This window comes from Martes martes, assembly GCF_963455335.1.
Source record: "Martes martes genome assembly, chromosome: X".
In the NCBI taxonomy this organism is placed as follows: Eukaryota; Metazoa; Chordata; class Mammalia; order Carnivora; family Mustelidae; genus Martes; species Martes martes.
In genome coordinates this window covers 67,406,870-67,432,678 of record NC_137897.1, presented here as the reverse complement: position 1 = coordinate 67,432,678, position 25,809 = coordinate 67,406,870, and the positions used below count along the sequence as shown (strand labels likewise).

Genomic DNA, 25,809 nt, shown 5'->3' with positions numbered 1-25,809 from the left:
TTTCTACAAACACCCATCCCAAAATACTCTTTATAGCTGAAATGTGCAAATTTGTATCCAATTCAGTATTATGCACTGCTGGTTCTTAATGCCCTGTAAGTCTGTTTTATCCTGGCTTAGTTCCTTTTTTTTTTTTTAATGATGACTGAAATGTTGAGACTAGGCCAGTGATCCTACAGAATGTTCTGCCTTTTGAATTTGGCTGCTTTCTTCCTTGTGTATTAGTTACTTTACTACTGTGCCTATGTTTTGTGTTTTTTCTTTTTCTATATAAACTGAGAGTTATATCTTTTTTTTTTTTAAGATTTTATATATTTATTTGACAGAGACACAGTGAGAGAGGGAACACAAGCAGGGGGAGTGGGAGAGGGAGAAGCAGGCTTCCGGAGGAGCAGGGAGCCTGATGCGAGGTTTGATCCTAGGACCATGGAATCATGACCTGAGCCGAAGGCAGATGCTTAATGACTGAGCCACCCAGGCGCCCCCTGAGAATTGTATCTAAAGGCTTAATGGATCCAAAATTAAAATTTTTGGCTAGAATTTATCTTTAGTGATTGGGTGCTATGTTGGATTATGCCAGAACACACATCATATCTGGTTGATCCACCCATGAGTATTGCTGAGATTAACCCTGGATTAGAGTGATGACAATCTGATGCTTCCGTTGTATGGATATATTTCCCCTGTGTATTGAAGATAATCTGTGTATTGCTAATTTGGCACTGTACAAGTATTCAGTTTGATACCAACTATTCACATAATTGTTTTAGCATCAGTAGGTAGTTCTTGTAGAAATAAGTATTCTCATTAGGACTTGCAAAAAATGATGTTTTTTCCTTTGATTCTTAGTTCTTTGATTCCTTCCACACTTAGTAGCTGCCACTGAATTCCAATTTTTGAATTCACAAAAAGGAACATACCTTTCTAGCATTATTGGTGTCTACCAGTTAAATACTCGTTTCTGAGAATCAAGTAATTCAGAAAATGGAATTAATTGTTAGGTTGCTTGGTGGGGATGGACAAAGAGATTTAGATGTCATGAAAGAGTATAGTACTTAAAAGCACAGACTTGAGCCAGAGTGGCTAAGTTCCAATATTAATTCACCATTTACTGGGTATATGACTTTTGACAAATTACTTAACCCCTCTGTGTTTCAGTTTCTGCCTTTTGTATACATGTGGATAAAGACTGGAAAGTAAGGGAAAAATGAAAAAAAATTGTTAAGGGCCAGGTTATGTATGATTATAATATTTTCTTTAGCATTATGCCATATTTACTGTATAAGAGAAAATGAAAAAGAGAAGTAGTTGTCTTGCTGCATTTTAGGCATTTTTATTACTATTATTTTTTCAATTAAAAACATTTTTAAGTTTTTTTGTTTTTAGATTTATTTAAGAGGAAGAGAGTGGGGGGTGAAGGGAAAAGGAGGTGGGGGAAGAGACAGAGAGTGTGAGCTCCTCTCTGATAACCATCCCTTTGTTCTCTATAGTTAAGAGTCTGTCTCTTGGTTTGTATCTCTTTTATTTTCTCTTTGCTCATTTGTTTTGTTTCTTAAATTCTGCAAATGAGTGAAAGCATATGGTATTTCTTCCTCTGACTTTTCTCTCTTGTATTATACTCTCTTGCTTCATCTACATCATTGCAAATGGCAATATTTCATTCTTATTTATGGCTGAGTAATATTCCATATTTGTGTGTGTGTGTGTGTGTGTGTGTGTACATGTATGTGTATGTATACGACCTCTTTATCCATTCATCAGTTGAGGGACACTTGGCTGCTTCCATGTCTTGGCTCTTGTAAATAATGTACAGTAAATATAAGGATGCATGTATGTATCCCTTTGAATTGGTGTTTTTTTGTTTGTTTTGTTTTGTTTGTTTGTTTTTTGGTAAATACCCGGTAGAGCAATTACTGGATCACAGGGTATTTGTATTTTTAACTTTCTGAGGAATCTCCGTACTGTTTTGCTGAGTGGCTGCTCCAGTTTGCATTCCCACCAGTGGTGCAGGAGGGTTCCCCTTTTTCCAGACCCTCCCCAACACCTGTTGTTTCTTGTCTTGTTGATTTTAGCCATTCTGACCGGTGTGAGGTAATACCACATTGTACTTTTATACTTTTGATTTGCATTTCCTTGATAATAAGTGATGCTAAGCATCTTTTCATGTGTCTGTTGGTCATCTGTATATTTTTGAAGAAATGTCTGTTTATGTTTTCTGCCCATTTTCTAATTAGATTATTTTTTTAGGTGTTGAGTTTTATTTCTTTATATATTTTGCATACTAACCCTTTATTGAATATGCCATTTGCAGATATCTTTTCCCATTCCATAGGTTGCCTTTTAGTTTTGTTGATCGTTTCCTTTGCTGTGCAGAAGCTTTTTTTTTTTATTTTTTTTTTAAAGATTTTATTTATGTACTTGACAGGCAGAGATCACAAGTAGGCAGAGAGAGAGAGAGAGAGAGGAGGAAGCAGGCTCCCTGCTGAGGAGAGAGCCCGATGTGGGGCTCGATCCCAGGACCCTGGGATCATGACCTGAACCGAAAGCAGAGGCTTTAACCCACTGAGCCACCCAGGTGCCCCTGCAGAAGCTTTTTATTTTGATGTACTCTTAATAGTGTATTTTTGCTCTTGTTTCCCTTGGCTCAGAAGTCCTATTAGAAAAAACTTGCTACAGCCTGGATCAAAGAAGTTACTGCCTATGTTCTCCTCTAGGCTTTTCATGGTTTCAAGGCTCACATTTAGGTCTTTCATCCATTTTGAATTTACTTGTATGTGTGGTAAAAAAGTGGTCCAGTTTCATTCTTTGGAATGTTGCTGTCCAATTTAACCAACAGTGTTTGTTGAAGAGACTGTCTTTTTCCCATTGGGTATTCTTTTCTGCTTTGTCAAAGATGAGTTGACCACATAGTTAAGGTTCATTTCTGGGTTCTCTATTCTGTTCCATTGATCTGTGTGTCTGTTTTTGTTCTAGTACCATACTGTTCTGACTACCATAGCTTTGTAATAGAACTTGAAGTCTAGAATTATGATGCCTCCAGCATTGCTTTTCTTTTCCAAGGTTGCTTTGGCTATTTGGGGTCTTTAGTGTTTTCATACAAGTTTCAGGATTGTTCTAGCTCTGAAAAATGCTGCTGGTATTTTGAAGGGATTGCATTAAATGCGTAGATTGCTTTGGATACTATAGACATTTTAACAATATTTGTTCTTCCATTCCAGGTGCATGGAATGTCTTTTCATTTCTTTGTGTTGTCTTGAATTACTTTCATCAATGTCTTACAGTTTTCAGAGTACAGGTCTTCACCTCTTTGGTTAAATTTATTTCTAGGGATCTTTTTGATTTGGGTGCAATTGTAAATGGAATTGTTTTCTTAATTTCTGTTTCTTCATTATTGGTGTGTAGAAATGTAGCAGATTTCTGTACATAGATTTTATACCCTGTGACTTTACTGAATTCGTTTACCAGAGTTTTGGTGGAGTCTTTAGGGTTTTATATATATAGCGTCATGTCATCTGCAAATAGTGAGAGTTTTACTTTTTTCTTACGCATTTAGATGCCTTTTACTTCTTTTTGTTGTTTGAGTGCTGTGGCTATGACTTCCAGTTCTGTGTTGAATACAAGTGATGAGGGTGGACATCCTTATCTTCTTCCTGATCTCAGGGAAAAAGCTCTCAGTTTTTCTCCATTAAGGCTGATGTTAGCTGTGAGTTTTTCACATATGATCTTTATTATGTTGAGGTATGTTGCTTCTAGACTTACTTTGTTGAGGGTTTGTATCATGAATGGTTGTTGTACTTTGTTAAGTGCTTTTTCTGCATCTATTGAAACAATCATATGGTTTTTATTCTTTCTCTTATTGATGTGTTGTATCAGATTGATTGATTTGGGGATATTGAACCACACTGGTACCCCAGGAATAAGTCTCACTTGATCTTTGATTAGTGATTTTTTAAATATACTGTTGAATTCAGTTTAGTAATATTTGTTGAAGATTTCCCATCTGTGTTTATCAGAGATGTTGGTCTGTATTTTTGTTGTTGTCTTTATCTGGTTTTGGTATCAGGGTAATGTTGGCCTCATAGAATGAATTTGGGAGTGTTTCTTCCTTTACTGTTTTTTTGGAATAGTTCAAGAAGAATAGGTATTAACTCTTCTTTAATTGTTCAGTAGAATTTGCCTTTGAAGTTATCTTTTCTTGGACTTTTATTTGTTAGTTTTTTTTTTTTATTATTACCTCAGTTTCTTTGCTGGTTATTCATTTGTTCAAATTTTCTGTTTCTTCCTGTTTTAGTTTTGGTAGTTTATATGTTTCTTGGTATGTAGTTTTTCATAATACAGTCTTATAACTGTTAGTATTTTTGTGGTGCTGGTTGTTATTTCTCCTTTCTCATTTGTGATTTTGAGTCCTTTCTCTTTTTCTTGATAAGTCTGGCTAGAGGTTTACCAATTTTATTGATTTTTTTTTTTCAAAGACCAGTTCCTGGTTTCATTGATCTGTTCTTTTTTTTTTTTTTAATTTCTGTGTCATTTATTACTACTCTGATTTTTATTATTTCCCTGCTTCCACTGGTTTTAGGTGTTGTTTGTTCTTTTTATAGCTCTTTTAGGTATAAGGCTAGGTTGTTTGAGATTTTTCTAGCTTTTTGAGGTAGGCCTTTATTGCTATAAACTTCCCTCGTAGAACAAATTTTGCTGCATCCGAAATATTTTGGACTGTTGCATTTTCATTTTCATTTGTTTCCCTATACTTTTTTTCTTTTTTGATTTCCTGGTTGACCCATTCATTGTTTAGTAGCACGCTGTTTAACATCCATGTATTTGTGGTCTTTCCAGATTTTTTCTAGTGGTTGTCTCATGGTTTCATAGTGTGATCAGAAAAATGCATGAAATGCATGGTATGACTTTGATCTTGAATTTGTTGCGGCTTATTTTATGGGCTAATTGTGTGATCTTTTCTGGAGAATGTTCCATGTGCACTTGAAATGAATGTGAATTCTGTTTTTGGATGGAATATTCTGGATATATCTGTTACATCCCTCTGAGCCAGAGGGAAATGGCATCTGCCAGGTCCCTTTGTTCCTGGAGGATTCACTCTGTGAATGCTGCCTCTACAGGACATGGCTTGAAATGAGTAAATAACCTCCCCACTCTCTGTGCCCCGGGTGCTCTTCAGATCACTCTTTCCAGGCTGTTTGTCCACAGGCCCTTTGCCCTGCCTTCTCTCCAGGAGCAGCCCTAATGAAATTCTTAATGCAATAAAATTGTAATTTTCATTAGATAAAAAATTATCCTTCAACTGTTTAATAAACTCAGTGCAATCACTGGGGCTTTTTAATAAGCAAGATAAAATAATTGTTAATGTGTCTTTAATGATATGTTGTCAGTTTCCTCTTAAATACATAATGAGACTACATTTAAAAGTTAATCTGAAGTGTTTTTACTTTATGGAATGTTGTATGGTTTGAAAGAAGAGATTCAGAAGCCCTTTCAAATATAGTTTATAAGGCTCATAGCTTGTTTTCTCTACTTTTTAAAAAAGTGGATTTCATGATAAGATTTTAAAGAAGGGAAGAAGGTTATTTCATTATTATAGCATTCTTGGAATGAGTACACAGTCTTTTTCTCTATTTTAGTCTCATAGCTATATAGGTAATACAGTAAGTTTCACTTTTCTTCTGTGGCACAGAAATAAAATATGTGCTGAACAAAGAAACTATTTTTTCATCGCAAGTTTAAATATTACTATGTCTGAAGGGAGCTCACGTGGGATATTCTTTGCTGTTAAAAGATCATTTTAGTCACTTAAGCAGATAAAACAAATATTAGTGTAATGAAAAGTAAGTAAAACTTGATTGTAGTGGAATCTTCCTATTTCATTTCCTGGCATGGAATAAGTCTTCAGCAAATATTTACATTACTTAATGAAATTTTCATTAAGAGAATTCGAGTTGATACATTTTTCTCTATGTAGGTAAAATAAAATAAATAAATAAAACTGAATCTCTCCTTTCCAAGAGATTATTTATTTGGTAAAGTCCCCAGCTTTCATTAGCTGTCTAAAATTTAGTATTAAATTTTACTTTAAAAATTTTTTATTATGCAAAATTTCAAACATAAAAAAGTAGACTAACCCCTGTGTACCAGTCTCCCAGTTTAACACTTACCAATTTATGGACCATCTTGTGTTCTCTGTACCCCCATCTTCTCATTTTACTATCCAGCCTTAAATTATTTCTAAGTAAATTCAAGATATCATATTCTATGTGTAAATATTTCAATATATATGTAAAAATAAGGCTTCTCTTTTTAAAGCGTAACTCCAGTACTTTATGCTCTTGTTTGCATCTTAAGTTTTTCCTAAGGCATTATTCCATTGTGTTTCCTTGCTCTAGTGCTCTTTCTAGCTTAATTTTTATTTCTGAAATGATTTTTTTCTTTAATTTCCTCTTGAGTTAGTTCACTCTTTCCAAATGTTACCATTCTCTAATCGCACTTCTGAGTTTTTCTAATTTTGATTTATGTTGTTCTTTCAGAGCTTCCATCATTTTCTTATATATATATATATTTTTTTGGTTTCTATTACCATAATTAGGTTATAGTTTTTATCCAATTTGTGAGCATGTGTTTCTGTCATGTTTTTATTTCATTGTCTCTTGAGATATTATTTCATTCCTTATTCTGTGTCTTTTTTAAACTGTACATTGAATAGGATTCAACCAAGATCCTTCTGTGTTGCTCTTTTTTAAGTGAAAATTTTTTATATGCTTTTAATGAGTAGTGTGGGTCAGGTAGCTTTTATAACATCACTGTTCTAGATCTCTCTTTTTTGTTTTCACAAAGTAAAAAACAATGTAGCCTGAGATCTGCTGGCTGTGTTACCCTCTCCTAGTTTTGTATGGAGCTTCTCTTTCCTTTGTCCCTATTTTTCCTGTTTTTCTGACTTTGAATTAGATTCACAAGTTACTCATTTAGGGATTTATCTATAGGGAGAGTTTGCTTCATTGGTAACCTAAATTTATAGGACCCAACTCCAAACCCACTCTCTCCACCACTCTAGCACTCCCAGGGGTTTCTTTGCACTCATCCATAGGTTGGAGCCTGCAGAATTCCTCCCAATTGCTGCTACTGTTCTCAAAGGGCCTGCAAAGTTTCCAGTGAATGCTTAATAGCAATTTTGGGTTTCTTTGGCTTTCAGGGCTGTCACAAATTTGTCTTTCTTTTATTTTCTTATGGGCATTTTCTGATAACATGTGGCTCTTACAGCTATTGATGGTTTGTAATGATCCACTTGTATTTTGGAGTTCATCATATTTTTTCACCTAGCTTTGTTACAGATGTTGCCGCTAGGTGTTTGGTTTTGGTATTTTGGTTACACTGTCAGTCTTTATGGGAATCTTGGGGGAGAGTCAACAACTTTGCTGCTAATATCATTTTCCCAGAGTTCTGTTTTTATTTTTTAAGTTCAAGTCATTTGTCCAAGAAGGGAGGCCAAGTTGTTGATCACCTTTTAACATTCACCCTTGAGAACTGGTCACAGACTTTATGGGTCATTTATTTCAAGCCCTTCATTTTATCTCTAAGGATATCTATAAGGAAGCCAAATTCCAAAGAGGTTAAATGACTTTCCAACTACTTAATGTAAATCTGAAAACAAGAACCCAGTTTTCTGGATACTTAGTTCAAGTACCCTGAATGTTACAAAACAATGTTCTTTTTATTTATTTAATACTCAAAGGTCATACTATATTGAATTTTAAAAAGTTAACATAAATTTTAAGTTAATATTTAATGGATAATATACTTTTGTAAAGTTCTAAAAATTATATAAATATGAATAACTGTTTTCTCCCAGAAGGAAGAAATCCATAGATACTCCATTAGTATACTTACTAATATGTTCAGTATTTTAGATGAGTCATAGTGAATTAAAATAATTGTCATTTTAAGAACTATTTTTATCTGAACTTAGTTCCTTGGGCTGTTTCACTGGCACTTTTTTCTCTTTTCCAGGTACCCGCTAAAAAGTAAATAAAGGAAACTTCTAATTAGAATTTAATAAGAATGAAAAAAAAAAGAAAAAAAGAATTTAATAAGAATGAACAAAACTACTTGAACCTGGGTTGAAATTCAATTTCTCTTTAAATTTGCGATATCATTTATTTGAGTGGCTGCTATGTGAGTTAAGCATGTGGTTTTACTTTTGCTTTGCTCAGTTTAGTCAATTCTGTACCTAAAGTTGTTTGTGCTTTTTTACAGTGGTGCAGAACGTCTGTACATAGGGTTAAGTAGTAAGGACTGTGGCTCTCTAAAAGCTTGTCATGCCCACAATTTTTTTCTTTGCTAGTACAAGAGTTCTGTACTTTTTCCTAAAAAAAGTTATTCTTTATAAAAAATAGTTACAGTAAATTTTCTAGTTCTATGTAATTTTCTTTCCATTCTGGTCTCCACTGGTTATAAATAACACATGAAATGACTTTCAAGGTAGAAAGCAGGGATCCATTTTGAAATGTTCTATAAAATAAAGAGTGATTTATGGTTTCATATGATTTGGGCTGAAGGCACTTGGGCTTTGCCAGGTCATCAAAGTTCTGTCAGGGGAATCTATTATTTATTGTTCAATATGCTGGGAGTGGTGTAAGTACTTTATTTTATGTTCATCTTATGTAAGTATAGCATCAGGAAAAATCAATTCAGACACTAATACAGTTTTTAGAATAGATCATACAGAACTAAGCTAAATTTTATAGTTGTAAAAGATGGAGTTCAACATTAAGGATTTGGATTAAAGGGGGATTTTGAAAAATGAATGAATAATGGTTTCATTCCTATAAAATATTTTAGAAAAGATTCTTGAAAATAGGTCGCGTGGGTGGCTCAATAGGTAAGCATCTGCCTTCAGCTCAGGTCATAATCCCAGGGTCCTGGGATCCAGCCCTGCATTGGGCTCCCTCCTCAGCGGGAAGCCTGCTTGTGCTCTCTCTCTCTCTCTGTCAAATATATAAATAAAATCTTTTAAAAAAATTCTCGAAAATATTAATTTCATACCTTTTTGTTTCTGATTTTAGCCTAGCTCCTTCATTTGAGAATAAAACATTTCTATCTTATCTAGACAGGTTTTGGAAAATTGCAGAAATCTGGGACTATACATGTTTGTATATATGATCCTATAAGATTCCATAAGCTTTTAATGTATTTTTTCTAGCTGTCAACTTTATACAGAATCTCAACAAAAAAGACATGAAATAGCAAACCTTAATTTCCCCCATTACAAACTTATGAAATGCTAATATTTACTTGTGTGGTTTGATAAAAATGACTTGCCAGTGGTCTTGAATCAGAATTAGGTATTTTTCCTACAGTCTTTTGGCAATTATTTGATATGGCCTCACAAATGAATTTAATAATGTGGAATGTTTAAATGACACTTAGTTTTGGATGAACTTCTTTAGTGAGCATATAGAAGAAGCCTGTAATGCACATATAGGAAAAGCTAATGGACTTCTTTTCAAAAACTTTTAAATTTTTAGATCTTTGAAGATAAGTAAATAGTAAATAAGTGATTTTTTTTTCTTTTCAAATAACTAATCTTATTGAAGGGGTTGGAAGAGAAGGGAACAGAACCAGTATTTATTGAATGTCAGTGACATGCTAGGAGGCACTGTGTAAGGTGTTTTATATTATAGACTTTGTACCTATTCCTTCCTACATTCCTGTGAGATATATTATTAGTCCCATATTGTAGTTGAAAACCTTGTGCATTTGTATTTGTAATAAGTAGGACAAAACCCTGAAACTTAAAGCTCCAATTTTGTACAAGTTCATCCTTCATGCTGTTACCAGAATTGTTTTTTCTGAAATACTGATTTCACCATGCTGTTCTGGCTAAAATCCTTTCAAAATGCCTTGTTGCTTACATGTTCCAAGTTCAGACTCCACAGTTTGGCTCCAAATAACTCTTTTTTGAATTTCACCTCTTGGTTCTTCCTTCACATTTTGCCAGGAATACTCCCTTCCACTTTCCTTTTTTCTTTCACCTTTTCCTTCTGTACTATTCTTCAGTTGCTTTATTACAGATCTTTAAAGATGCAACTAGTGTTCTTTAAAGGTGCAGCTAGTGTCCTGTGCTCTTTGGAGCTTTCAGTGACTGCTTCACAGAGGAAATGTGTCTTTCCATTGTGTTCCTTTAATAGTTTTAATTATTATTTTAATCCCTTTAAAGTCCTTTTTTTTTTAAATTTTTTATTTCTTTTCAGCGTAACAGTATTCATTGTTTTGGCACCACACCCAGTGCTCCATGCAATACTTGCCCTCCCTAATACCTACCACCTGGTTCCCCCAGCCTCCCACCCCCAGCCCCTTCAAAACCCTCAGGTTGTTTTTCAGAGTCCATAGTCTCTCATGGTTCACCTCCCCTTCCAATTTCCCTCAACTCCCTTCTCCTCTCCATCTCCCCCTTGTCCTCCATGTTATTTGTTATGCTCCGCAAATAAGTGAAACCATATGATAATTGACTCTCTCTGCTTGACTTATTTTACTCAGCATAATCTCTTCCAGTCCTGTCCATGTTGCTACAAAAGTTGGGTATTCATTCTTTCTGATGGAGGCATAATATTCCATAGTGTATATGGACCACATCTTCCTTATTCATTCATCTGTTGAAGGGCATCTTGGTTCTTTCCACAGTTTGGCGACCGTGGCCATTGCTGCTATGAACATTGGGGTACAGATGGCCCTTCTTTTCACTACATCTGTATCTTTAAGTTCCTTTTTAAAAAAGATTTTGTTTATTTATTTGTCAGAGAGAGAACTCTTGAGCCTGTGCACAAGCAGGGGGAGTAGCAGGCATAGGGAGAAGCAGGCTTCCCGCTGAGCAGGGACCCTAGGATCATGGACTGAGCTGAAGGCAGACGCTTAACTGACTGAACCACCCAGGCATCCCAATCCCTTTAAATTCTTATTTTTTAGACTGAGCTCTTTTAGGCTAGGAATTGTTTTAAATCTTATGGGTTTTTTTCTCACCACCTGTCAAAGTCTGCTTCATCCCTCTCTTACCTTTCCCCATTTTCTTTCTTTTTTTTTCTTTGACAAATAAGTATAGACAATCTACCACATGCTTCCTCTGTTCAAGGAACTAACTCAGTGTTTATTAAATGGGTGGGAAGAAATATGAGATTTGGGAAGACATTACTAACCGTATTACTAGTTTGTTATTTTAATCATTCTAAGCATGAAAATAATAGGCCCTTGCTATTTAATGTAGGAATAGCCTATCAATTTCACAAACTAGTAGGGAATGTCTGGATAGAAGTATTAAGGGAAAACACAAATGATAGTTATTTTGGTGTTGTATGTTTGGACTCAAACCATGTTCATTATTGAAATCTGCCCTTGGCTTTGCTTTGTCAGCCAGAGACATGACCTCTGACTGTTGATTGCAGCCATGGAAACAACCACATGCCTATTTGCTTATCCAGAGCAAGAGCTAATAGGACCACATGGAGGAGTAATTTTGTTATTGCTTGCCATTGGAGTTGGCATCTAGTAAAAGTAGATGTATGATTGGAGTAGTATTTAGATGAAAATGTATTCTTCTAAAATATCTTACTGAACAATAATAAAAGTAGGTAGTTTTTATAGAGCAGGTACCCTCTAATAACTTACTGGTCCCATGGAAAAATGGTGGTATTCCCATTGACAGGTGAAGAAACAAAAGCTCAGAGATGGCAAGTGACTTGTGTGAGGTCACATAGCTAGTTAAGTGGCAAAATTAAGATTCAAGACTAGGTCTCTCTGATTGAGACTATGCCCATTTCCTTATGCTGCTGGCCTTCCCTTGAATCCTCATTCACAGACTCATGTCTAAGTTGAAGAGAGTGAATTTACCATGGTAATTGGAATTCGAGATATCACATTATTGAATTACTTGATCTTTGGCAAGTTATTTAATCTTCTCATTCCATTTTCTCACATGGATAATAATGCCTGCCTCCCAAGATTACGATGAGGAATAAATGAGGTAATGTATGTGAAAAGATACTGTGAACTGTAAAACCCTGTACTAATGTTTGGTGGCATATTATTAATGCTGTCATTATTACATGCTTTAACATACTAATTCTACTTCCTGAATATTTCTTTCCTGTTATCCTTTTTAACTAAGATGTTTGGCAGCTTTTAAAGTACCATAGTGACTGTGTTCCATTAATAAGAAACGTTATTTCTTTAGGTGTAAAAAGTTCAGATAGTCTTAAGATAGAAGACATTAGAACAATAAAGTTTTAACTGTTTGAAGAATTAAGTATCCTTAACTATTTAAAACTTTCTTTCTTTTAGTTCCTTCTACACCACAAATTCTTACTGTGTTTTCTCTTTGAATTATTTTCCAAAGTTAAATTTGAAATCTATGATGGCTTATTTCCAGTAATTGATATTTAATGGCTGTCTTCAGTACATTTACTCAGAACTTTGTTTTTGAGCCAAACACTATACACCCACAGTAGTCACCACTGGAAAACTCTAGTTCTTATGTGAGTGCAGCTGGAGCTTATGTTTAATGCGGTTTTTTTAGCTAGATTGTGTCAATTGCTTCCATATGCATATGGTTTTTTACATAAGGAAGGTAAACTATTCCCTTTTCTTGAAATCCTTGATGCTTAGTGTGTAGTTTTAAGCCCTTGACAAAAAATGGTGCTGTTTCTTTTCTCCTACATAAAAATCCAAGAGGATCAGGTTGCTTCATTTAGTGAGTCAGTGGTAGTACTGTAGAATTGCACTAAACTTTCAAAACATGCTTTGTCTGACTGATATAAATGATTCTTAATAGTTTCTACTGAACTGATAGATTTTACAATAAAAAGTTATGAAACAGTTTTGAGTGCACAATATAGTGTATTAACTATGGTGAACATCTGAAATTTTTATGTTATGAAACCATTCTTTGGTAATTTGTGATTTTTTTGTTAGTACTTGTAATACATATTTTCTTTATGATAACCAACTTTATGGTGTGGATCAATTTAATTCCAGAATACTAATGTTCTTTTCAAACTGCTCTATTAACCAGAACATGAGATAATGTGTCTTGTAAATTGCCTCTTTTTTAAAATAGTATTTGCTTCTTCATTCATTCATTCATTCATGTAGACAACAGTTACATGATTTTCAGTTGTACAACATAGTGATTCAACTTCTCTAAACATTATGCCATGCTCACCACAAGTATACTTACCATCTCTCATCATACAGTGCTATTAAAATATCATTGATTATATTCCTTATGCTGTACCTTTTATTTCTGTGACTTATTTCATAACTGGAAGCCTGTATCTTCCATTCCATTTCACACTTTTTGCCCATACCCCCATTCCCTTCCTCTTTAGCAACCATCAGTTTTTTCCTCTGTATTTATAGGTCTGATTCTGCTTTTTGTTTTATTCCTTTGTTATTTAGATTTTACATATAAATAAAATCATACAGGTATTTGTCTTTATCTGTTTCAGTGATTTCACTTAGCATAATGCCCTCTCGGCTCATCGATGTTGGTGTAAATGGTTTGATCTCATCCTTTTCTATGGCTGTGTAATATTCCATTGAATTATTGCCTGTATTCTCTTCTAGGTGTTTGATGGTTTCAGTTCTCAATAAATGGCCTCTTTTGAAACTAGCTAAACTATTGCTTAAACTGAAAAATATATGCCATTCCCCCTCATAGGCACTGTGTGGCTTTGGAGTTAGATTTAGATTCAAATTTCAGCAATAGGAAAAAATGTTAAATTGTTGGGCAACAAGTTAACATATTTGCATCTCAGTATTTCTTTTCTTTGCTAATGACACTTCACTCTCAGTGCAGTTTGGAAAATGAGGTGAGCTAGTGTGTGAACACAGCTGTAAATGACAAAGTGCTATATGAATAATATTTTGATATTTGCTCATTTATGGAAATTTGCATAAAAAATTTTAACCGCTTGATTTAAAAATAAAATCTCCTCCATGTAATAAAATTTTAGGATAAGTAGTATACATTTAACAAATATCCAGTAGTATGATAGTATAAATGTTAGAAGTTTCAATACAGGGATGAGCCTCTCTTGTTTATTTGACAGAGAGAGACAGTGAGAGAGAGATCACAAACAGGGAGAGGGGGAGAGGGAGAAGCAGGCTTCCCACTGAACAGGGAGCCTGATGGGGGGTTCGATCCCAGGACTCTGAGATTCTGACCTGAGCCAAAGGCAGATGGCTTAGCAACTAAGCCTCCCAGGCGTCCCTCTTCTTAAACTTTTTTATGTAGTGATAACATGCATTGAACTATTAGTATTTATATATGTATACTTTTTTTCTACATTCTAAATGATACAAGTGTGTGTTTTTATAGGTTTGCCTGAATCTATCATTGCAGCTGCATGTTCAAGAAGTGGCCAGAGGGTTCTGCATGTTGATTCGTAAGTTTATCAATGGTAGCATTTAATACTTCTTAAATGTCTCTATGTAGAATTGCAGTTTAAATACACTTGTATGTATATATGTATCTATATATGTCATGTATAAACTAAGTTAGAAAAATAATTGGAATTGTTTAATTTTCACCCAAAATATATGAAATTTATAAAATATAAGTTTTATAATTCTGTGCTGTGAAATAGTGATCTGTTTTCTTTGAGAATTAACTATAGCATAATTTTTTCTCGTGAGTGATTTTTTTTTTAAATGATAAATATTCAAGAAACTTGGAAACCTAACACTTCCTTTTTTTCTTACGTAAGTGTGAGGGTGTATACAACCTGTGTGTGCTATTGTATTTTGGGCTTCATATTTTCTGTCTTATTGAAGTATATTTGACATACAATATTCTCTTAGTTTCAGGTGTATGACATAATGATTGGACACTTAGATACATTGGGAAACATCACCACAATAAGTCTAGTTACCATCTGTCACCAAAATTAAAACATTGTATTTTCTTATGATGGGAACTTTCTTAGTCTTTCAAATTGGCAATCCAACATTACTGATCACAGTCATCATGCTATACATTACATCCCTATGACTTATTTCATAATTGGAAGTTTGAGCCTCTTGATCCCATTAACTTATTGTACATACCCTCCAAACCGCCACCCCTTTGCAACCAATAATCTGTTCTTTGTATCTATGAGATTGGTTCTGTTTCTTTTCTTTATAGGTTTTGCATTTAAGTGAACTCGTAAGGTATTTTGCCTTTCTCTGATTATTTCATTTATTTACTTATTTTTATTTAAATTCAACTAGCCAAAAAAAGAATAAAAAATTTCAATTAGCCAACATATAGTACATCATTAGTTTTAGATGTAGTATTCATTAATTCATCAGTTCCACATAACACCCAGTGCTCATCACATCACATGCCCTCTTTTATGACCACCATCCAATTATCCCATCTCCCCACCCATCTCCCCTCCAGCAACCTTCCTTTGCTTTCCTATCTTTAAGAGTCTCTTACGGTTTTTCTCCCTCTCTGATGACTTCCCATTCAGTTTTTTCCTCCCTTTGCCTATGATTCTCTGTGCTGTTTCTTCTATTCTACATATGAGTGAAACCATATGACAATAGTCTTTCTCTGCTTGACTTATTTCACTTAGCATAATACCCTTCAGTTCCATCCATGTCAATGTAAATGGTAATCCTTTTCCTTTTCAAAGGAAATCCATCCTTTCTGATGGCTGAGTAATATTCCATAGTGTGTGTGTGTGTGTGTGTATGTATCTCCCACATCTTTATCCATTCATCTGTCGATGGACACCTGGGCTCTTTCCACAGTTTGGCTATTGTGAACATTGCTGCTATGAACATTGGGGTGCAGATGCCCCTTTGGATCACTACAATTTTATATTTGGAGTAGTGCAATTGCTGGGTTACAGGGTAGCTCTATTTTTAACATGTTGAGGAACCTCCATACCCTTTTCCAGAGTGGCTGCACAAGCTTGCATTCCCACTAGCAGTGTAAGAGGGTTCCCCTTTTTCTGCATCCTCGCCAACATTTGTTGTTTCTTGTCTTGTTAATTTTACTCTTCTGGCTTTTATAGGGTGGTATCTGATTGTGGTTTTGATTTGTATTTCTTTGATGCCAAGCAATGTTGAACATTTTTTCATGTGTCTGTTGACCATTTTTATGTCTTTTTTGGAGAAATGTCTGTTCATATCTTCTGCCCATTTCTTGACTGGATTATTTGTTTTTTTGGGGTGCTGAGTTTGATAAGTTCTTCTTAGATCTTGGATACTAGCCCTTTATCTGCAGTGTCATTTGCAAATATCTTCTCCTGTTCCGTGGGTTGCCTCTTAGTTTTGTTGACTGTTTCCTTTGCTGTGCAGAAGGTTTTCATCTTGATGAAGTCCTAAAAACTCATTTTTGCTTTTGTTTCCCTTGCCTTTGGAGACATGTCTAGCAAGAAGTTATTGCGGGCGAGGTCGAAGAGGTTGCTGCCTGTGTTCTCTAGGATTTTGATGGATTCCTGACTCACATGGAGGTGTTTCATCCATTTCAAGTTTATCTTGTGTATGGTGTAAGAGAATGGTCCAGTTTTATTCTTCTGCATGTGGCCCAGTTTTACCAGCACCATTTGTTGAAGAGAGTATCCTTTTTCCATTGGATATTCTTTCCTGCTTTGTCGAAAATTAGTTGACTATAGAATTGAGGGTTCAAGGGTGCCTGGATGCCTCAGTCACTTAAGTATCTGCCTTTGGCTCAGGTCATGATTTTGGCGGATTGAGCCCCGCATTGGGCTCCCTGCTCAGCAGAGAGCCTGCTTCTTCCTCTCCCTCTGTCCCTCCTTACCTGCTCATTGTCTCTCTCTCTCTCTCACTTTCTTTCTCAAATAAATAAATAAAATCTTTTTAGAAAATAGAATTGAGGGTCAATTTCTGGGTTCTTTGTTGTGTTCCTTTGATCCATCCCTTTCTGTTTTTGTGCCGGTACAATACTGTCTTGATGATTACAGCTTTGTAATATAGCTTGAAGTCTGGCATTATGATGCCACCAGCTTTGGTTTTGTTTTTCACCATTCCTCTGGCTCTTCGGGGTCTTTTCTGGTTCAATACAAATTTTAGGATTATTTCAGCTCTGTGGAAAAGTGTCAGCGGAATTTTGATAGGGATTGCATTGAATATGTAGATTGTTCTGGGTAGCATAGACATTTTAACAATATTTATTTTTCTAATCCATGAGCATGGAATGTTTTTCCATTTCTTTATGTCTTCCTCTATTCCTTTCATAAGTTTACTGTAGTTTTTAAGAGTACAGATCCTTGTCTTTGGTTAGGTTTTTATTTCTAGGTATCTTATGTTTTTTGGTGCAATTGTAAATGGGATCGATTCCTTAATTTCTCCTTCTGTCTCATAGTTAGTGTATAGAAATGCAACTGATTTCTGCACATTGATTTTATAACCTGCCATGCTGCTGAATTCCTGTATGAGTTCTAGTAATTTTGGGGTGGAGTTTTTTGGGTTTTCCGCATAAAGTATCATGTTATCTGTGAAGAATGAGTTTGATGACCTCTTTGCCAATATGGATGCTTTTTTTTTTCCTTTTTGTTGTCTGATTGCTGAGGCTTGGACATCTAGTACTATATGGAACAGCATTGGTGAGAGTGGGCATCTCTGTCATGTTCCTGACCTTAGGGGAAAAGCTCTCAGTTCTTCCATGTTGAGAATGATATTTGCTATGAGCTTTTCATAGATGTCTTTTAAGATATTGTGAGCTGTTCATAGATGGCTCTCCCTGCACTGCAGAGAGTTTTAATCAAGAAAGGATGCTGTATTTTGCCAAAGGCTTTTTCTGCATCAATTGAGAGGATCATATGGTTCTTGTCTTTTATTAATGTGTTCTATCACGTCTTTGTGAATGTTGAACCACCCTTGCATCCAAGGAATAAATCCCATTTGGTAGTGGTGAATAATCCTTTTAAGGTTTTAAGGTACTGTTGGATCCTATTGGCTAGTATCTTGGTGAGTATTTTGGCATCCATGTTCATCAGGGATATTGGACTGTAATTCTCCCTTTGTCTAGTTTTGGGGCCAAGGTAATGCTAACCTCATATGAATATCTACATATTCAGTAGAATAGATATTATTTCTTCTTTAAATGTTTGGGAGAATTCCCCTGGGAAGCTATCTGACCCTGGACTCTTGTTTTTTGGGAGGTTTGTGATTATTGCTTAAATTTCCTTTCTGGTTATGTGTCTGTTCAGATCTTCCATTTCTTTCTATTTCAGTTTTGGTAGTTTGTGTTTTCAGGAATGCATCCATTTCTTCTAAATTGCCTAATTTGTTGGCATATAGTTACTCACAATATGTTTTTAAAATTCCATTTCTTTGGCGTTGGTCATGATCTCTCCTCTTTCATTCATTATTTCATTAATTTGGGTACTTTCTCTTTTCTTTATGATAAATCTGGCTAAGGTTTTTTTTTTAACGATTTTATTTATTTATTTGACGGAGAGAGAGATGACAAGTAGGCAGAGAGGTAGGCGGGGGGGGGGGGGAAGCAGGCTCCCTGCTGAGCAGAGAGCCTGATGCAAGTCTAGATCCTAGTACCCTGAGATCATGACATGAGCCAAAGGCAGAGGCTTAACCCACTGAGCCACCCAGGTGCCCCTGGCTAAGGGTTTATTGATCTTACTAATTCTTTCAAAGAACCAGCTTCTGGTTTTTTTGATCTGTTCTACTCTTCTTCTGGTTTCTATATAATTGATTTCTGCTCTAATCTTTTTATTTCTCTTCTCCTGCTTGGTTTAGGCTTTATTTGGCATTCTTTCTTAAGCTTCTTTAGATATAAGGTTTTCTTGTGTATTTGAGATTTTTCTAATTTTTTGAGAGAGGCTTGTATTGAAATGTACTTTCCTCTTAGGACTGCCTTTGCTGTATCCCAAAGGTTTTGAACAGTTGTGTTTTCATTCTCATTAGTTTTCATGAGTTTTTAAAAAATTCTTTGTTAATTTCCCGGTGGATCCATTCATTTTTTAGTAGGATGCTCTTTAACCTCCAAGTGTTTGAGTTCCTTCCAAATTTCCTCTTGTGATTGTGTTCAAGTTTCAAAGCATTGTGGTCTGAAAATATGCAGGGAATAATCCCAGTCTTTTCGTACTGGTTGAGACCTGATTTGTGACCCAGTATGTGATGTATTCTGGAGAATGTTCCATGTGCACTCAAGAAGAATGTGTGTTCTGTTGCTTTAGGATGAAACACTCTGTATATATCTGTGTAGTCCATCTGGTCTTCTATGTCATTCAGAGCCTTTGTTTCCTTGTTGATCTTCTACTTAGATGATCTATCCACTGGTGTGAGTGTGGTATGGAATTCCCCTACTGTCATTGTATTATTATCAGTGTGTTTCTTTAATGTGGTCATTAATTGGTTGATATAATTGGCTGCTCCCAAGTTAGGAGCGTAAATATTTGTAAATGTTAGATTTGTTGGGTAGACCTTTTAAGTATGATATATAGTGTCCTTCGTCCCTTACTACAGTTGTTGGTTTGCAAGCAAATTTGTCTGATAGGGTTGGTAACCTCCCAGCTTTGTCAAAACAGAGTGATCTACTTGGTCCTGGCTATATTTTGGTCTGCTTATTAGAAGACACTAAATCCCAAAGTTGTAAGGAACCCAGAAGTTACATATATACAAAAATAAAATTAAATACAGTGAATGGAAGTAAAAAATGAATAATATATCTATAAAATATAAATGTAGAAAATGAAAGTTAAAAAAAGACTTAAAAACAAAGAGTTGATAAAATAAGAAACTCATTGAAAAGGAAAAAATAGGGGTGCCTGGGTGGCTCAGTGGGTTAAAGCCTCTGCCTTCGGCTCAGGTCATGATCCCAGGGTTCTGGGATCGAGCCTCGCGTTGGGCTCTCTGCTCAGCGGGGAGCCTGCTTCCCTTCCTCTCTCTCTGCCTGCCTCTCTGTCTACTTGTGATCTCTGTCTGTCAAATAAATAAATAAAATCTTTAAAAAAAAAAAGAAAAGGAAAAAATAATGAAAGGAAAATTTTAAACTGAACAACGAATGAATCGTGAGAAAAAATCTTGAATTCTGTACACTCTTTTCCCGTAGCACTGGGTTTTATAGTCCTGTAGCCTCTTTAAACTTGGTGTTTGCCAGTTGTTCTAGCCAGTCTTCTGGGGGAGGGTCCTGCTGCCCTGATTCTTAGGTGTTTTTGCCTGGGTGGAGTTATAACACCGCTTTTCCAAGGGGTGGGGCTCAGTGTAAGTGGCTTTGGGTTGCCGTATGTGGCTTTTCTTCCCTGAAAGCTTTCTGTGCCCTTCTAGAGGATAAAAATAAAAAATGGCCATGTCCTGATCTCCAGCCACAGAACTGAAAGGTCATGGCCCTCTCTCTTCAGTAAACCCTCAGGGATAAGCAGTCTTCTCTTTTGTGTGTGCCAAACTGCAGGCTCCTGCAGTGCGCGCTGGCACAGATCCTCCAGGGAAGGGTGGAGGGTCATTGCCTTTCTGCTCTTTGCAGGACCCCTGCTTGGAGAGTGGTCCCTGGTGTTGCCTGCACCTCTGCCGCCCCTCCTGGGGGAAGACGGAGAGTCACTGCATTTCTGCCCTTTGAAGAGCCTTGCATGAGAGTAGTGTGCTGCTGTTACTGGTTTATGGCAAACTGAGATGAGAGCCCCCTTCCTGGGCTCCCTGACAGTAACCAGTTTCAGTGCTTGGAAACTCTGCCAGCTCAGGTACCCCCATTTCTGTGACCTGGGGATCCTGAGACCACGCTGTTCCACTTAGGATTCTGCCCTGCTTAGCCACCTAAGCACCTTTCAGGCAGGAGCATTTCTCACTGGAGCAGACTTCTGAAGGTTCAGTTTTGTGCTTCAGGGCTGTATTACTTTCTGGTAGCTGGCTACAGAGGCTCCCTCCCCCTGCCTTCTATCTTCTGTTATATCACCCTCAGATTCACTTCTCCTCATCTCCTACCTTGGAAAAAGCAGTTGCTTTTCTATTTGTAGAATTCCAGCAATTCTTTTTTTAGATCTCTGGTTGAATTCACAGGTATTCAGAGTGATTGATAGATACCTAGCTCAATTCAAGGGACCAGATGAAACGAGGTCCCCTAGTCTTCTGCCATCTTCCCTCCCTTTCCTGTGATTTATTTCATTTAGCATAATACCCTTAAGTTCATCCAGGTGGTCTCAAATGGCAAGATTTCATTCTTTTTACGGCTGAGTAGTATTTGTGTGTGCGTGTGTGTATGTGTATAAATATTTATCCATTCATCTATCAGTGTGTACTTAGGTTTTCTCCATATCCTGGCTTTTGTAAAGAATGCTGCAGTCAACCTAGGGGTGCACATAAATTTTTGAATTATGGTCTTCTTTAGATAAATACTTAGAAGTGGAGTTGCTAGATCATATGGTGGTTCTATTTTTAATGTTTGGAGGAAACTCCATACTGTTTCCCTTAGAGGCTGCACTGGTTAACATTCCCACCCGCAGAGCATGAGGGTTCCCTGTTACTTATTCTCACCAACACTTGTTATTTCTTGATTAATTTTTTTTTATTTTACTGTTACTAAAACATTAATTCCAGTATAGCTAACAGTGTTATTATGTTCAGATGTACAATGTAGTGATTCAGAAATACTGTGTATTACTCAGTGCTCATCAAGATAAGTGTACTCTTCACCCCCTTCACCTATTTCACCCATCACTCCATGACCTTCCCTCTGGTAGCCATCTGTGTATTCTCTGTAGTTAAGAGTCTTTTTTTGATTTGTCTCTCTTTTACTTTGTTTTGTTTCTTAAATTCCCCATATTAGTAAAATCATAAATGGTATTTGTGTTTGTCTGACTGATTTCACACAGCGTTATACTGTCTAGATCCATCCATGTTGTTGCAAATGGCAAGATTTCATTCTTTTTTATGGATAATATTCCACTGGAAATAAGTAGATCTGTATATCTCTACCTATATCTATAGTCAGTTTGGCTGCTTACATAATTTGGCTATTATAAATAAATAAAGGTGTAGTAAACATAGGGGTGCATGTATCTTTTCAGATTAGTGTTTTTGTATCCTTTGGGCAAATATCCAGTAGTGGAATTCCCAGATTATATAGTAATTCTCTTTTAATTTTTTGTGGAACTTTCATGCTATTTTCCATAGTGGCTGAACCAGTTTTTATTCCCACCAACAGTGCGTGAGGGTTCCTTTTTCTTCATATCCTTGTCACCACTTGTTTCTTATGTTTTTGATTTTAGTGATTTTGACAGGTGTGAGCTGATAATCTCATAGTTTTGATTTGCATTTCCCTGATGATGAGTGATGGTGAGCATCTTTTCATTGCATCTCCTGGCCGTTTAGATGTCTTCTTTGGAGAAATGTCTGTTCATGTCTTCTGACCATTTTTAAATTGGGTTTTTTTTTAATGTTGAATTGTATAAATTCTTTATATATTTTAGATAGTAACCCTTTATCAGGTCATTTGCAAATATCTTTTCCCATTTTGTAGGTTGCCTTTTAGTGCTTTTGTTTCCTTTGCTCCGCAGAAGCTTTTCAGTTTGATGTAGTCCCAATAGTTCATTTTTGCTTTTGTTTCCCTTGCTTGAGGAGACCTATCTACAAAGATGTTGCTACAGCTGATATCAGAGAAGTTAATGCCTGAGCCCTCTTCTAGGATTTTTATGGTTTCAGGTCTCACATTTATGTCTTTAATCCATTTTGAGTTTATTTTTGTGTTTGCTGTAAGAAAGTGGTCCAGTGTCATTCTTTTTCATGTAGCTGTCCAATTTTTCTGACACCATTTGTTAAAGAAGATTGGCTTTTCCCCATTCAGTATTCATTCAGTATTGCTTTGTGGAAGATTATTTGACCATATAATCATGGGTTTATTTCTGGATTTTATATTCTGTTCCATTGGTCTACATGTTCATTACTGTGCCAGTACTATACTATTTTGATTAGTACAGCTTTATGGTATATCTTGAAATTGTGATTGTAATACCTCCAGTTTTGTTCTTTTTGAAGATTGCTTTGGCTAGTAGTTCCATATAAATTTTAGGTTTGTTTGTTGTAGTTCTGTGAAAAGTGCTGTTGGTATTTTGATAGGGATTGCATTAAATGTGTAGATTCCTTTGGATAGTATGAACATTTTAATGATATTTGTTCTTCTGTGAGCATGGACTATCTTTCCATTTGTTTGTATTGTCTTCAATTTCTTTCATCAGTGTTTTATAGTTTTTAGAATACAGGTCTTTCACCTCCTTAGTTAAGTCTATTCCTAGGTATTTTATAACTTTTGGTGGAAGTGTAGATGGGATTGTTTTCTTAATTTCTCTTTCTGCTACTTCATTATTAGTGTACAGAAGGCAATGGATTTATGTATATCAACTTCATATCCTATAATGTTAACTGAATTCATTTATCAGTTCTAGTAATATTTTGGGGAAGCCTGTAGGGTTTTCTGTATGTAGTATTATGTCATCTGCAAAGAGTGAAAGTTTTACTTACCGATTTGAATGCCTTTTATTTCTTTTTGTTGTGGGATTGCTGTAGCTAGGACTTCAGTACTATGTTAAATAAATGGGTTGTGAGTGGACATCCTTGTCTTGCTCCTGACCTTAGGGGAAAAACTTCCAGTTTACTCAAGATGATGTTAACTGTGGGTTTTTCATATATGGCCTTTATTATGTTGAAGTATGTTCCCACTAAACCTACTCTATTGAGGGTTTTCATTGTGAATGTAAGTTGTACTTTGTCAAGTGCTTTTTCTGCATCTGTTATAATGATCATATGGTTTTTATTATTACTCTTGTTGATATCATATTGATTGATTTGTAAATATTGAACCATCCTTAAATCCTTGGAACTAATCCCATTTGATTGTGGTGAATGGTTTTTTATAATGTACTGTTGGATTTGGCTTAGTAATATTATCTTTAGAATTTTTCCATCTGTGTTCATCAGAGTTATCAACCTGTACTCTTTTTTGTGGTGTATTTATCTTGTTTTGGCTTCAGGGTAATGCTGGCCTCATAGAATGAATTTGGAAGCTTTCCTTCCTCTTAAATTTTTGGAAAAGTTTGAGAAGAATAGTATTAATCTTTAAGTGTTGGTAGAATTCACCTGTGAAGCCATGTAATCCTGGACTCCACTGTTTATTGGAGGAGTTCTTTGATTACTTATTCAATTTCTTTGTTGGTAATCTGTTCAAATTTTCTATTTCTTCCTGATTCAATTTTGGGAGATTATATGTTTATATGTATTTATTAATTTCTTCTAGGTTGTCCAGTTTGTTGGCATATAATTTTTCATAATGTTCTCTTATAATTCTTTGTATTTCTCTGGGATTGGTTACTTCTGTTCTTTCATTTCTGATCTTGTTTGAGTCCTCTCTTATTTGATGAATCTAGCTAAATATTTATCTGTGTTGTTGATCTTTTCAGAGAACCAGTTCCTGGTTTCATTGATGTGTTCTGTTGTGTTTTTAGTTTCTGTTTTGTTTATTTCTGCTTTAATGTTTATTATTTCCTTCCTTCCTTTTGGTTTTGGGTTTTGTTTGTTATTCTTTTTCTAGCTCCTTTAGGTGTAAGGTTAGGTTGTTTGAGATTTTTCTTGCTTTCTGAGGAAGGCTTCTACTGCCACATCCCTCTTAGAACAGCTTTTGCTGCCTCCCAGGGAGTTTATATTGTTGTCTTTTCATTTTCATTTATTTCCATTTATATTTTTATTTCTTCTTTGATTTCTCACTTAACCCATTCATTGTGTTATAGCATGTTGTTTATCCAACATGTATCTGTGCTCTTTCCAGATTTTTTCTTGTGGCTGATTTCTAGTTTCACAGTGTGGTCAGAAAAGATGCATGGTATGATTTCCATTTTTTTTTCAATTTGTTGAGATTTGTTTTGTGGTCTAATATGTGATCTGTTCTGGAGGATGTACCATATGTACTTGAAAAGAATATGTTCTGGTGTTTCAGGATTGTTCTGAATATATCTGTTAAATCTAACTCCTGCAGTGTGTCCTTCAAAGCCACTATTTCCCTTTTGATTTTATTTGAATTATCTGCCCATTGTTGTAAGTGGAATGGTAAGTCCCCCCATTAGTTAATTAGTTAATTAATTCCTTTATGTTTGTTACTAGCTGCTTTATGTATTTGGGTCCTTACATGTTGGGTTCGTGAATATTTACTTACAATTATTATATTTTCTTGTTGGATTGTTTCCTTTATGATTATGTAGTGTTCTTTTTTTTTTCTCTTGTTAGTCTTTGTTTTAAAGCCTGTTTTGTCAGAAGTGCTGCTAGCCCAGCTGTATTTCACATTTATTTGCATGATGAATGCTTTCCCATCCCTTCACTTTCAGTCTGAATGTGTCACTGGGTAGGAAGTGAGTTTCTTGTAGGGAGCAAAAAGATGGGTTTTGGATTATTTATTTATTTATTTATTTATTTGACAGACAGAGATCAGAAGTAGGCAGAGAGGCAGGCAGAGAGAGGGGGAAGCAGGCTCCCCGCAGAGCAGAGAACCCGATGCGGGGCTCCATCCCAGGACCTTGGGATCATGACCTGAGCTGAAGGCAGAAGCTTAACCCTCTGAGCCACCCAGGCGCCCCTGGATTTTTTTTTTTTAATTCATTTTATCACCCTATGACTTTTTATTGGAGCACTTAGTTCTTTTACATTCAACATAATTATTGATAGGTATGTGTTTATTGCCATTTTGTTATTCATTTTATGATTGTTTTTGTAGTTATCTGTTCCTTTGCTCTCTTCTGTCATGGTTAGTTGGCTTTCTTTAGTAATATATTTGGATTCCTTTTTATTTTTATGTATATCTATTAC

At 35.6% G+C, this 25,809-nt stretch overlaps 1 protein-coding gene across 1 annotated transcript in view; it reads left to right on the top strand.

The window, feature by feature from the left end:
• Nucleotides 1–25,809, top strand: part of CHM (CHM Rab escort protein) — a gene marked incomplete at its 3' end in the record, with an annotated part of 97,057 nt that overhangs the window by 10,545 nt on the left and 60,703 nt on the right. Inside the window, exon 2 of the mRNA XM_080795336.1 lies at nt 14,372–14,438. Coding sequence (XP_080651462.1) covers nt 14,372–14,438 — 67 coding nt within the window. The remainder of the gene's footprint in view (nt 1–14,371; nt 14,439–25,809) is intronic.